At 28.2% G+C, this 12185-nt stretch overlaps 1 protein-coding gene across 1 annotated transcript in view; it reads left to right on the plus strand.

The window, feature by feature from the left end:
• The window catches only part of LOC117180744 (cystine/glutamate transporter-like), a 43760-nt gene extending 34714 nt beyond the window's left edge, over positions 1–9046 (plus strand). The window contains exons 6-8 of the mRNA XM_033373235.1: positions 2873–3086; positions 8582–8900; positions 9031–9046. Of these exons, the coding sequence (XP_033229126.1) occupies positions 2873–3086; positions 8582–8900; positions 9031–9046 (549 nt within the window). The remainder of the gene's footprint in view (positions 1–2872; positions 3087–8581; positions 8901–9030) is intronic.
• The last annotated feature ends 3139 nt before the right edge of the window (positions 9047–12185 follow it).

Below are 12185 nucleotides of genomic sequence, written 5' to 3' on the forward strand. Positions count from 1 at the left end.
TGATTTACAAAAAAAGTTCTATGGTTCAAAAAAAAATTTTGTTCAATAGAAAAAAGAGGTTGGTAATGTAGGAATTCCACTGTGTCGCATGCCCTTAAGGTAAAAAAATCCACGCGCAAATCTCCGCTGAATTTTACAGATGTTATCAGAAATTATTAATTAACTAAATTAATAATACTAATTTGAACAAACAAAATAATTGTTTAAACAAGGTTTGAAAAATAATTCTCTTTATCCAAAATTTGTTCACTAACTTACTATCAAAATTATGATGCAGTTATAATTTTGAAAAAATAATTTAATTAATAAAATTATTAAATTTCGAAATTTATAAAATGAATAATTTTGTACTTTGTAATCCTTCAATATATTCTAATTTTAAAAATTTATTTAAAATTACTTGATAATTGCATATCAAGTTCTATTAAAAAATATTTATACAACAATATATAAAGATAAAAAATCCGACACTTTCTGATAAATTAATTAATTAAAATTAATTATTAATTAATTTTCAACCTAAATGATGAATTATCAAAAAAAAATATGAATCTTTCCTGGAACAGTTGAATTAAGAAAATACTTAATTTTCGGCTTAAACAATGAATCTTTAACTGAAATAGTTGAATTTTCAAACAAAAATTAATTTTCACTAAAAGCGATAAGTTCTCAAATAAAACTGAAATAATTGAGTTTTAAGTTAAAAATGTCAATTTTCAACCAAAAAGCATGTATTTTTTAAAACAAAATCGATCAATCTTTCACGAACGATTTGAATTTTTAATTACAGAAAACAAATATTTAACCAACCCGTTGAATTTTGAACTAAAAAATAGTCATTTTGAACAGAAAATAGAATAGTTACATCTTTAATAAAAAAAAAAGAATTTTTAACGTAAATGATGATTTTTCAATTAAATTTATCAATATTAAACTGGAATACTAGAATTTCTGAACAATGAGATGAATTTTTAAACAGAAAGAATAATTTTAAAACAAAAAGGTGCCTTTTCCACAAAAAATATAATTTTTTAACAAAATGCATACATTTTTAACCAACGACTTCAATTTTCAATTAGAGAAAGCAAATATTTAATCAAACAGTTGAACTTTGAACTAAAAAAAAAACAGAATTTTGAACATAAAATAAAATAGTTTAATTTTTAGTACAAAAAAAAATAATTTTCAATCTAAACGATGAAATTTCAACTAAAATGATAAATATTTAACTGGAATACTTGAGTTTCCAACCAAAGAGATGAATTTTTGAACAATAAGAATAATTTTAAAAGAAAAAGGTGTATTTTCTACCAAAAATACCATTTTTTAACAAAATCCACACTTTTTAATGAACGAGTTCAATTATCAATTAAAGAAAAAAATATTTAACCAACCTGTTGAATTTTGAACTGAAAAAAAAGAATTTTCAACTGGAATAGATGAATTAAAAAAAATTCATTTTCAACTAAAACAATGAATCTTTAACTGAAATAGTTGAGTATTTAAACAAAAACAAAAATTAATTTGTACTAAAGGCGATAGGTTCTCAACCAAAACTGAAATAATTAATTTTTAAGTTAAAAATATTAATTTTCAGCTAAAAAGGATGTATTGTTAACTAAAAAAGATCATTTTTTAACCAAAAATTGAATAATTATATTCTTAGTCTCAAAAAAGAATGTTCAACCAAAGAGATGAATTTTTAACTAAAATTATAGAATATTCGACTGGAATAATGGATTCATTTACCATTAAAAAAAAAAAAAATAATATATAATTTTCAATAAAAAGCAAAAGCAAAATTTCGAGAAAAAATTGTTTTTCATCCAAAGAAAAAACAAGTTTTAAATTAAATAGCTATTTTTCAAACAACTAAATGTATTTTTAATTAAAATGATGAATTCAATGACGACAAATTAATGTTCAGCAAACGAGTTTAAGTTTTAACCAAGTAATTTTATTTCCAAGCTAAAAGATGTTTTTAAACAAAAGTGATAAATATTTAACTGGAATCCTTGAATTTTCAACCGAATATTATTTTTAATCCTTTACACTTCTCTGACATTTTTTAAAGCTCTGAAAAATTCCAAGGAATTTGAGAAAATACATAAAGATATTTCAAAACCTTTAATCATTTTATAAATTGCTCCTCAGGATCAATTAAATCGAAGCTCTTAAAAATTAAAAAAAAAAAAAATACGTTAAATTAAGTGGAAAAAAGTAAATTAATAGAAATTCAAATTTATTTTAAAAAATTCCAGGGAATTCATAAAATTCAAGAGAAAGTGAAATGTTAAAAAAAAACCTTATACGTCATGTAAAATCGTTTCATATCTTCAGAAATCCTAGAAAATTCTTTATCGTATAATATTTCAAAAGCTTGATAATCACTTTAAAATAATGAAATTATTTTTTAAAAAATTCTTATTATCTTTTAAAATTCCCTAAAATAATTCAGATTAAAAGATCCGGAAAAGCCTTAGAAGTTTTAAAAATACCCTCAAATTTGAAAAATTCTTTAAAATGATTGAAATCTATTAAAATTTTCTCGAAATCTTTATAAATGCCCTGAAATATTTCAAAGAATGCAACATAATTCAAAAACCCCGGCTGCCCCACGCAGCTCCTGATACACCTATCTGTGGCGAGACATCAATTCTTGGAAGAGCTGTAGAAGGGATGGCTATAGAAGGGATGGCTATAGAAGGGACGGATATAGAAGGGATGGCTATAGAAGGGATGGCTATAGAAGGGATGGCTATAGAAGGGATGGCTATAGAAGGGATGGCCATAGAAGGATTATAGAAGGTTATAGAAGGGAGGACTATTGAAGGGCTTCACTGTATGGGTAAAAATTGAAATACCTTTCCAGACATTTGGAAACCGTATTCTGGGAGTGATGGCCTGGTTGATGCCTCTATCAGTGGCTGTAAGCACTTTTGGATCAGCGAATGGAACTTTGTTTGCTGCTGGTCGACTTTGTTTCGCAGCTTCCAGGGAAGGACATTTGCTCGACTGTTTGAGCTACGTCCATGTTCGTCGCTTCACACCTGCTCCGGGTCTTATTTTTCATTCACTCGTTGCAGGTAAATCATATTCAATATAGTTTATAAATGCGGTATAATTTACAATATAAAAACGAAATTACTCATTATTTAAGTTGTTTATGTTATCGCAAAAAAATTAATCAAAGTAGGCCCCTCTAACGCGACTTATTCTACCCCCCCCCCCCCCCCCCACCTTTCAGTTAAGAGGGTAAACTGGGTGGCGTAGAGTGGAGAAAAAGTACATTTTTTGGTTCAAAAAATTATTCCGGCTGAATTCAAAATTCAATGTTAAGAATGTACGCATTTTGTTGAAAAACTTTATGTTTTTTTTTTAGTAGAATGGTCATGTTTTTGGTTGAATTGTATTTTTATTATTTAAAAATTCATCTTTTTGGTTGGATATTCAAGTTTTCCATTTAAGTATTCATCATTTTAGTCGAAAATTAATTTTTTTGATATTGGGTCGATGGAATGACGGTGTTGATCTACTATTCGTGATATGGTACTTTGCCTACCGAAAATAATTATTAAAAAAACGCACTTTCAAAGAAATGTTCCAAATTGTGAAACATCAAAACTCTGTCAACAAACGTTCCGACACAGATTTCCTCAGCGATATATACCGTAGTTTAATTCTATCGACTAACAACGTTTAAAATATGTATATTTTCTATGTGATAAAAACAAATTTTTCCCGCTATATCTTTAATTTTCCAACTGCGATATAGGTGGCTCTAGCGAACATAGAATACTCTCTCTCCACATAACAACGAATATAACCTCACTCCTGGACATGCAGTCATGGTGATGATGAGTGTTGCCCACAATTTTATTTATTTTTAACACTAAAATACACTGCATGTCCAGGAGGGGGTATCGCACTTCTTTTATCTTATTTAATTAACAAAACAATAATATATATTTTTTAAAAAGTCTTTCTGAACCTCACCTTTATAAATAAGGGTCACGTAACCAAACTCCAATAATGCTTATCTTAAATTAGTATTATAACGACAAATGTAAGTAGAATTACACACATAATCACAGGGAACATCATTCCCTAACATTTTTAACGAACACATCTTATCTTTAAAATTCTTTTCCACTAGTTAAACTAGTTTTACTTCCAAATGTATCCCTGATGAGGCTGGATGTCACCAAGCGAAAGCTTGTTTTTTAATAAAAAACTAAGTACCATATCACGACTAGTAGATCAACACCGTCATTCCATCGACCCAATATTATTACCTCACGCTAGTTAACAAAAAATTTACATCTTTAAGAAATTAATTTTTTTGGTTTGAAATTTAAATATCCCAGTAGAAGATTCATCATTTTAGTTAAAAATTCATCGTTTAGATTAAAAATTATTTTTTTTTTACTAAAAATTTAACTATTCTATATTCTTTTCAAAATTATTTTTTTTTAGTTCAAAATTCAACGGGTTGGTGAAATACTTGTTTTCTTTATTTGAAAATTGAAGTGGTTCGTTAAAAATTGATGAATTTAAAAAAAAACGGTATTTTTTTATAAAAAAGGCACCTTTTTGTTTTAAAATTAATCTTATTGTTTACAAATTCATCTTTTTGGTTGGAAATTCAAGTTTTCCAGTTAAATATTCATCATTTTACTTGAAAATTAATCTTTTTGGTTTGAAATTTAAATATTCCAGTTGAAGATTCATCATTTTAGTTGAAAGTTCATCGTTTAGATTGAAAATTATTATTTTTTTTACTAAAACTGTAACTATTTTATTTTCTGTTCAAAATTAATATTATTTTAGTTGAAGATTCATCGTTTAGATTGGAAATTATTATTTTTTTTTTACTAAAACTGTAACTATTTTATTTTCTGTTCAAAATGATTATTTTTTTATTTTAAAATTTAACAGGTTGGTGAAATACTTGTATCCTTTATTTGAAAATTGAAGTGATTCGTTAAAAATTGACGAATTTTGTTAAAAAATTGTATTTTTTATAGAAAAGGCACCTTTTTGTTTTAAAATTATTCTTATTCTTTAAAAATTTACCTTTTCTGTTGGAAATTCCAGTATTCCAGTTAAATATTTATAATTTTAGTAGAAAATTCAAGTCGTTCGTTAAAAATTTATGGATTCTGTTTAAAAATTGAATTTTTGGTAGAAAAGACACCTTTTTGTTTTAAAATTAATCGTTTACAAATTCATCTTCTTGTTTGGAAATTCAAGTTTTCCAGTTAAATATTCATCATTTTACTTGACAATTAATCTTTTTAGTTTGAAATTTAAATATCCCAGTTGAAGATTCATCATTTTAGTTGAAAATTCATCGTGTAGATTGAAAATTATTTTTTTTTACTAAAAATTTTTCAAAATTATTTTTTTTAGTTCAAAATTCAACGGGTTGGTGAAATACTTGTATCCTTTATTTGAAAATTAAAGTGATTCGTTAACAATTGACGAATTTTGTTAAAAAATTGTCTTTTTTATAGAAAAGGCACCTTTTTGTTTTAAAATTATTCTTATTCTTTAAAATTTTATCTTTTCTGTTGGAAATTCAAGTATTCCAGTTAAATATTTATAATTTTAGTAGAAAATTCAAGTCGTTTGTTAAAAATTTATGGATTCTGTTAAAAAATTGGATTTTTGGTAGAAAATGCACCTTTTTGTTTTAAAATTAATCTTATTGTTTAAAAATTTATCTTTTGGTTGGAAATTCAAGTATTCCAGTTAAATATTCATAATTTTAGTTCAAAATTAATCTTTTTGGTTTCAAATTCAAATATCCCAGTTGAAGATTCATCACTTTAGTTGAAAATTCATTGTTTAGATTAAAAAATTTTTTTCACAAAAAATTTAGCTATTCTATTTTCTGTTCAAAATTCTTTTTTTTTTATTTCAAAATTCGACGGGTTGGTTAAATATTTGTTTTCTGTAATTGAAAATTTAAGTCGTTCCTTAATAATTTATGAATTTTATTACAAAATTGTATTTTTTGTGGACAAGGCACCTTTTTGTTTTAAAAATAATCTTATTGTTTGAAAATTCATCTTTTTGTTTGGAAATTCAAGTTTTCCAGTTAAATATTCATGATTGTAGTTAAAAATTTTTTTTTTATTTAAAATTCAACTATTCTGGTTGAAGATTTATTAACTTTAAAAAAAATTTATTTAAACAAATTATTTGTTGAAAATGTATTTTCTATCATGTTCAGTAATTTAACACTTTTTAAGTTATATTGCAAGAAATTTGAATGGAAACAATATTTTTTTGAAAAAAAATTCTCTTAAGAGTATTATGGGTAATCTTATAAGCAAATTTAATAAACAAATGAATTTTTAAGGCATTTGTCGTCAGAAAAATTCGTTTTTTCGATGACAATTTTTTCAAATGTATTTTAAACAAAAATTGAATAATTATATTTGTAGTCAAAAAATGAATGTTCGACCAAAGAGATGAATTTTTAACTAAAATTATAGAATATTCGGCTGGAATAATGGGTTCATTTTCCGTTTAAAAAAATACATATATATATATATATAATTTCCAAGCAAAAATATGATTTTAAACTAAAGTGATAAATATTTAACTGGAATACTTGAATTAAAAAAAAAAGAATTTTTAAACAAGGAGATTATCTTTGAGAGAAAAAGATCATTTTTGACAAAAAATCGATTTTTTAGGAAATCAGCCAGATTGCTGATTTTGGAACTAGAAAAGATCAATTTTCAACCAAAAATGCGACAGTTAAATTAAATTTTTGCCGCAACTAGTTGCATTTTTCACTGAAAAAAAATATTCACAATTAACAATGTAACAAAGTTTTCTATTATAATTCGGTAAAAATCTGAAAAATACTTGAAGTATTTTCTTTTTTTTTAATTTGGAAGAAGTAACTTTAAAATTTTGATGAATTCTGAGTTGGAACAGTAATTTTTTAAAGTCCTTTTAAATCCGAATTATAATTCTTTAAAAGAACCAGTGGTCACAAAATTTGACGACATCTTTACGACATTGTTACGACATATTTACGACACCTTTACGATGTCTTCACGATATCGTAAAGACACCGAAACGACACGGACATAGGATGTCGTAAAAATGTCGTAACATTGTCGTAAATACGTCGCCAAATGCTGTGCCCACTGGGGAAATTCTCCGCGACTTCAGATAAAGAAATCACTTTTCGAAATTGACCAAAGTTATTTAAAAAATGAAAACTTGAATTTTAGTACGGTCACAAATAAATTCCTGGGTTTTAATTGAATTACCGATCATTTAACGGTTTTATGGCTGAGTCTTTACGACATCGTTACGACATCTTTACGTAGAATGTTGTAAAGATGTAACGATGTCGTGAATACTTTGGCAAATTTTGTGCATACTGGGCAGTCTCGACACTAGTAGAATTAGCAGGGGTATCGGTAAAGTCCACTAGGATACTGAGTAAATTCTGATAGTGTTCAGGATAAGATTACCAAAGGCATATAGGGTAAATTTGGCTAAGATAATCGGCGTAAATTTGGTTAATAAAATAATAAAAGGGTAAACATATTAACAATAATGCCATGAATAACAATGGGTAAACCCATCTAAGGTACCAGTAAAAGTCGGCTTATTCGGCTAAGTTATTCGGGGTAAGGTCGGTTAAAGTATATGGGGTAAAGCTAGTTAAGATACGGGGTAAAGTAATGGGAAAAGTCGGCTAGGGTACGGGACAAGGTTGGCTAAGGTATACGGGATAAAGTCGTTCAAGGTATATGGGGCAAAGTCGCTTAAAACGCGGGGTGAAGCCATCTATGGTACGGCGTAAAAGCGTTGATGTAAGGAGTAAAATCGGCTAAGGTGTTCGGGGTAAATTCAGTTAAGGTATATGGGGTGAAGCGGGTTCAGATACGGAGTAAATTATTGGGAAAAGTCGGTTAGGGTACGGGATAAGGTCGCCTAAGGTATACGGGGTAAAATCCATAAAGGTATATGGGGTAAAATCGTTTAAAACATAGGGTAAAGCACAGGGTAAAGCCAGGGTAAAGAATACTGAGTAAATCATCAAGGATGCTAGGTAAACCCAGTGTGCATAAAATTTGGCGACGTCTTTACGACATCGTTACGATATATTTACGACAACTTTACGACATCCTATTTCTACGTCAGGATATGGGCTCAGGTCGGCTAAAATATATGGGATAAATTTGGCTAAGGTATTCGAGGTAAATTCATCTAGAGTACGGGGTAAAATAGTTTTGGGAAAAGGATAAGATCGGCTAACGTATACGGGGTGAAGTTGGCTAAGGTATACGGGGTAAAGCCGATTATGATACAGGGTAAATCCATGTAGGGCACTGGGCTAAGTCGCCTAGGGTACGAGGTAAAGTCGGGCAAGGTACATGGGATAAAGTGGGCTAAGGTACATGGGGGTAAAGTCGGTTAAGGTACATGGGGTAAAGTCGGCTAAGGTATACTGGGTAACGGACGGGCGCCCGACCGAAACTATAAGATTTTTTGTCTGGGGTTTACGAAACAGTAATGATAAATAATGATGAAATTTGATTTCTAGGTGCGATGGTATTGTCTGGAAACATCGACTCCCTGATCGATTTCTTCTCCTTCACAGCCTGGATATTTTACGGAGGAGCAATGCTCGCATTGCTAGTGATGCGAAAAACGCGGCCAAATCACCCTAGACCCTACAAATGCCCTCTGATAATCCCTGTACTCGTTCTTGCGATTTCGGCCTATTTGATCGTAGCTCCGATAATTGAAAAGCCTCAAATCGAGTACCTCTACGCAACTGGATTCATCGGAGCTGGAATATTCTTCTACCTCCCCTTCGTCAAATATGGATATGTTCCCAAATTCATGGGTAAGTTAACTCTGCAGAAATTCAATTCTTTCTTCCAAACTCACAATACAAGGAAACCTTCCTTTCCCCCCCCCCCCCTCTCTTCTCTTTTTGCTATTTTTAAACAATGGGAATTTTGCATGAAATGAGATACATATTTTTAGAAACTTGAAGCAGTGACCCAGCAAACATAGTTACAGAACAGATCTGTAACTGTTCTAGAACATTTCTATAACTCGGTTACCAGTGTTATCTAACAGTTCTGTAACGGATCTAGAACGCGCTGTGATAAGTGATCTGCAACATTTCTTGAACAATTCTAGAACAATTCTAGAAATTTGTTACGCTGCGTTGTAAAAAATCTAGGAAAATTCTATAGCTATTTTATAACAATTCTACAACAGTTCTAGAACTGTTTTGTATCAAGAACTCAGCGCACGTGCTCTTAATGTGTTTCAATATGTAATTCTTTGATCTTCGATAATAAAAATATATTTTTATTTATATTAATACAATTTCATTAGTAAAAAACGTATTAATTCTTTTATAAATATTTATCTGGACCTTTGGAGGGCACAATGCAGATAATAAAGTTAATATTAATAATAATAATAATATAGACAATAATAAAGATCGTCTGTGATTCGTTATAAGTCATAGAATATGAACGCTAGAACGTTATTTCTAGAAATGTTCGTTAACAGATCTCAATTCTTGTTCTTGATTTATTCTAGGACACATTTGTAATAGGATTCTAGAACTTCGATGTACACTATTACAGCACAGTTTTGGAACAAGCTTAGAGTAATTCTTACAGAACGTCTGTGATTTTTCAGTTTTAGAACAATTACGTAACAGCTGTTCTGGAATCTTTATTAATCTTTGTTCCTAATTTATTTTATAACACACTTGTAACTGGGTTCTAGAACATCGATATAAAACTATTAGGGCACAGTTATAGAACAAACTTGGATGAAATGTTATAGAACGTCTGTGATTGGCCAGTTATAGAACAATTACGTAACAACTGTTCTGGAACCGTTATTAATCTTTGTTCAAAATTTGTTCTATAACATACTTGTAACAGGGTTCTAGAACTTCGACATCACACTATTACGACACAGTGATGTTTGATAGTTCGAGAACAGTTCTATCACAATGTTCTAGAACAGTTCTATCACAATGTTCTAGAACAGTTCTATCACAATGTTCTAGAACAGTTCTATCACAATGTTCTAGAACAGTTCTATCACAATGTTCTAGAACAGTTCTATCACAATGTTCTAGAACAGTTCTATCACAATGTTCTAGAACACTGTTACCTTTTTGTTCTAGAACAGTTCGGTCACAATTTTTTCACAATGTTCTAGAACAGCTCTGTCACCATCTTGTAACAACTGTTATAGAACACAGTTCCTGTTTTGATCTGGAACAGTAACAGAACGTGCTTTCTGGGGAATAACGCTATGGAGAAAAGAAATTTGTTTTCTAGGTTTCTAATACTTCAAACAAAAAAATTTCTTGTTTATGTCTAGTTTGTGACATTCAAACAGATTTGATGTCACTTAGTTATATAACTGAGCACGAATCAGGCAGGTATTTTATATACGAGTAACAATTTGCATTAAAAAACCCGAAAAAAATTATAATTAGCGCCAGAAACTCGCAAGACCCATTTTTTTCACTTATGGAGTTTTGTCGGGACTCTATGAAACAGACTTATGGTGTTGATATTTGAAAAGTGATATTTTATTCTTATTCTATGGCTAACTGTAAAAAGAAACGATGAATTTTAACTCGATTTAGATAATATTGAGAATTCTGAATAAAATTTACAAAAATTTCTTTTTTTCTTATGGGAAATACGTGTGAAACTTCATGGGGCTTGCCGTACCAGTAAATATAATTCTTTTCAAAAAGTAATAAATTCATTTTTGCGTGGATTCAAACTAATTTCCGGCTTGTCGTCATAAAAATTCGAAACAAGAAACTTCCCATGCATTTTTGGACCAACCTAATTTTATAAACTATTTTTATTTACCTAACAAAAATTTAGCATAATTTAGGTAGTTTGAATTTCCCCGCGACGTATGACGTCACACAGATGTAGCCAATTATGCGTTTGGCGAAAAGTGCCGCGAGCGGGTGCCATATTCAAACATTATTAAAAAAAACATGCTTTTATTGAATAATAAATTAATAAAACCAAATAAGAAAATCCAACTATTTTTGGTAGAAAGTTCATTATTTTTAATTAGAGAGTCTACTATTATATTTTTGATTAAAAGTTTTAATGGTTCAACTAATTTGTTGAAAGCTCGTTTTTTTGTTGGAAAATTAATGATTTTACAATAAAAATTTAACTATTCTATTTTTTATTGACTATTACATCATTTTAGTTAAAAATTCATCTCTTTGTTTGGCCGTTAATTTTTAAAATTTAATATTTAATTATTAGTCGGCAATTATTCAAGTCAAATATTCATAATTTTGTGGTTAAAAATTCATCTTTTTGGTTCTAAATTCAATTATTCCAGTCGGTGATTCATCATTTTAGTTGAAAATTAATTAATTTGCTTTAAAATGTTTCTTTTTAAAAATTAGTTTCTTTTTTGTTTTCAAAGTATTATTTTTTAACTGAAAATGGAACCATTCCAATAGAATATTTCATCTTTTTAGATGGAAATTAACCTTTTTGGTTGAAAATTAATTTTCTTAACTAAAAATTTAATTATTCAACTTTAGGTTAGAATTTTCTTTTTTTTATTTAAAAATGTATTGATAAAATGCTCATCTGATTTGGTTTGAAAGTGTATCTTTTTGGTTGAAATTTCAGCTATTACATATAAAAATTCATCATTTTTGTTGAAAGATAAACTTTTTTATTTAAAAATTCAACAATTTGGTTGAAAATTTATCTTTTTTATTGAAAATTCAAGTATTTGGTTAAGAATTGATATATTTTGCTAAAAAATCGTCTTTTTGGTAGAAAATTAATATTTTAATTAAATATGCAACGAATTTGAAGAATAATGAGTACAATAAAAATTTGAAAGTTTAGCTCATTTTTCTTTAATTAGTTTTTTAAAATTTTATTTTAATTTTTCAAACTGAAAATGTAACAATTTCAGTTAAATATTCCATAATTTTAGTTTAAAATTAATCGTTTATGATTTTAGACAAAAATTCATCACTTTGTATGAAAATCTATCTAATTTCTTTGGATCGGGTTTTTTTTATAGACATTTTTTTTAAACTTAAAATATAACTTCATGTATCTTATTTAATTGAAAATTAATGTATTTCGAAAACTGATCTT

Source organism: Belonocnema kinseyi, chromosome 9, assembly GCF_010883055.1.
Source record: "Belonocnema kinseyi isolate 2016_QV_RU_SX_M_011 chromosome 9, B_treatae_v1, whole genome shotgun sequence".
Classification (NCBI taxonomy): Eukaryota; Metazoa; Arthropoda; class Insecta; order Hymenoptera; family Cynipidae; genus Belonocnema; species Belonocnema kinseyi.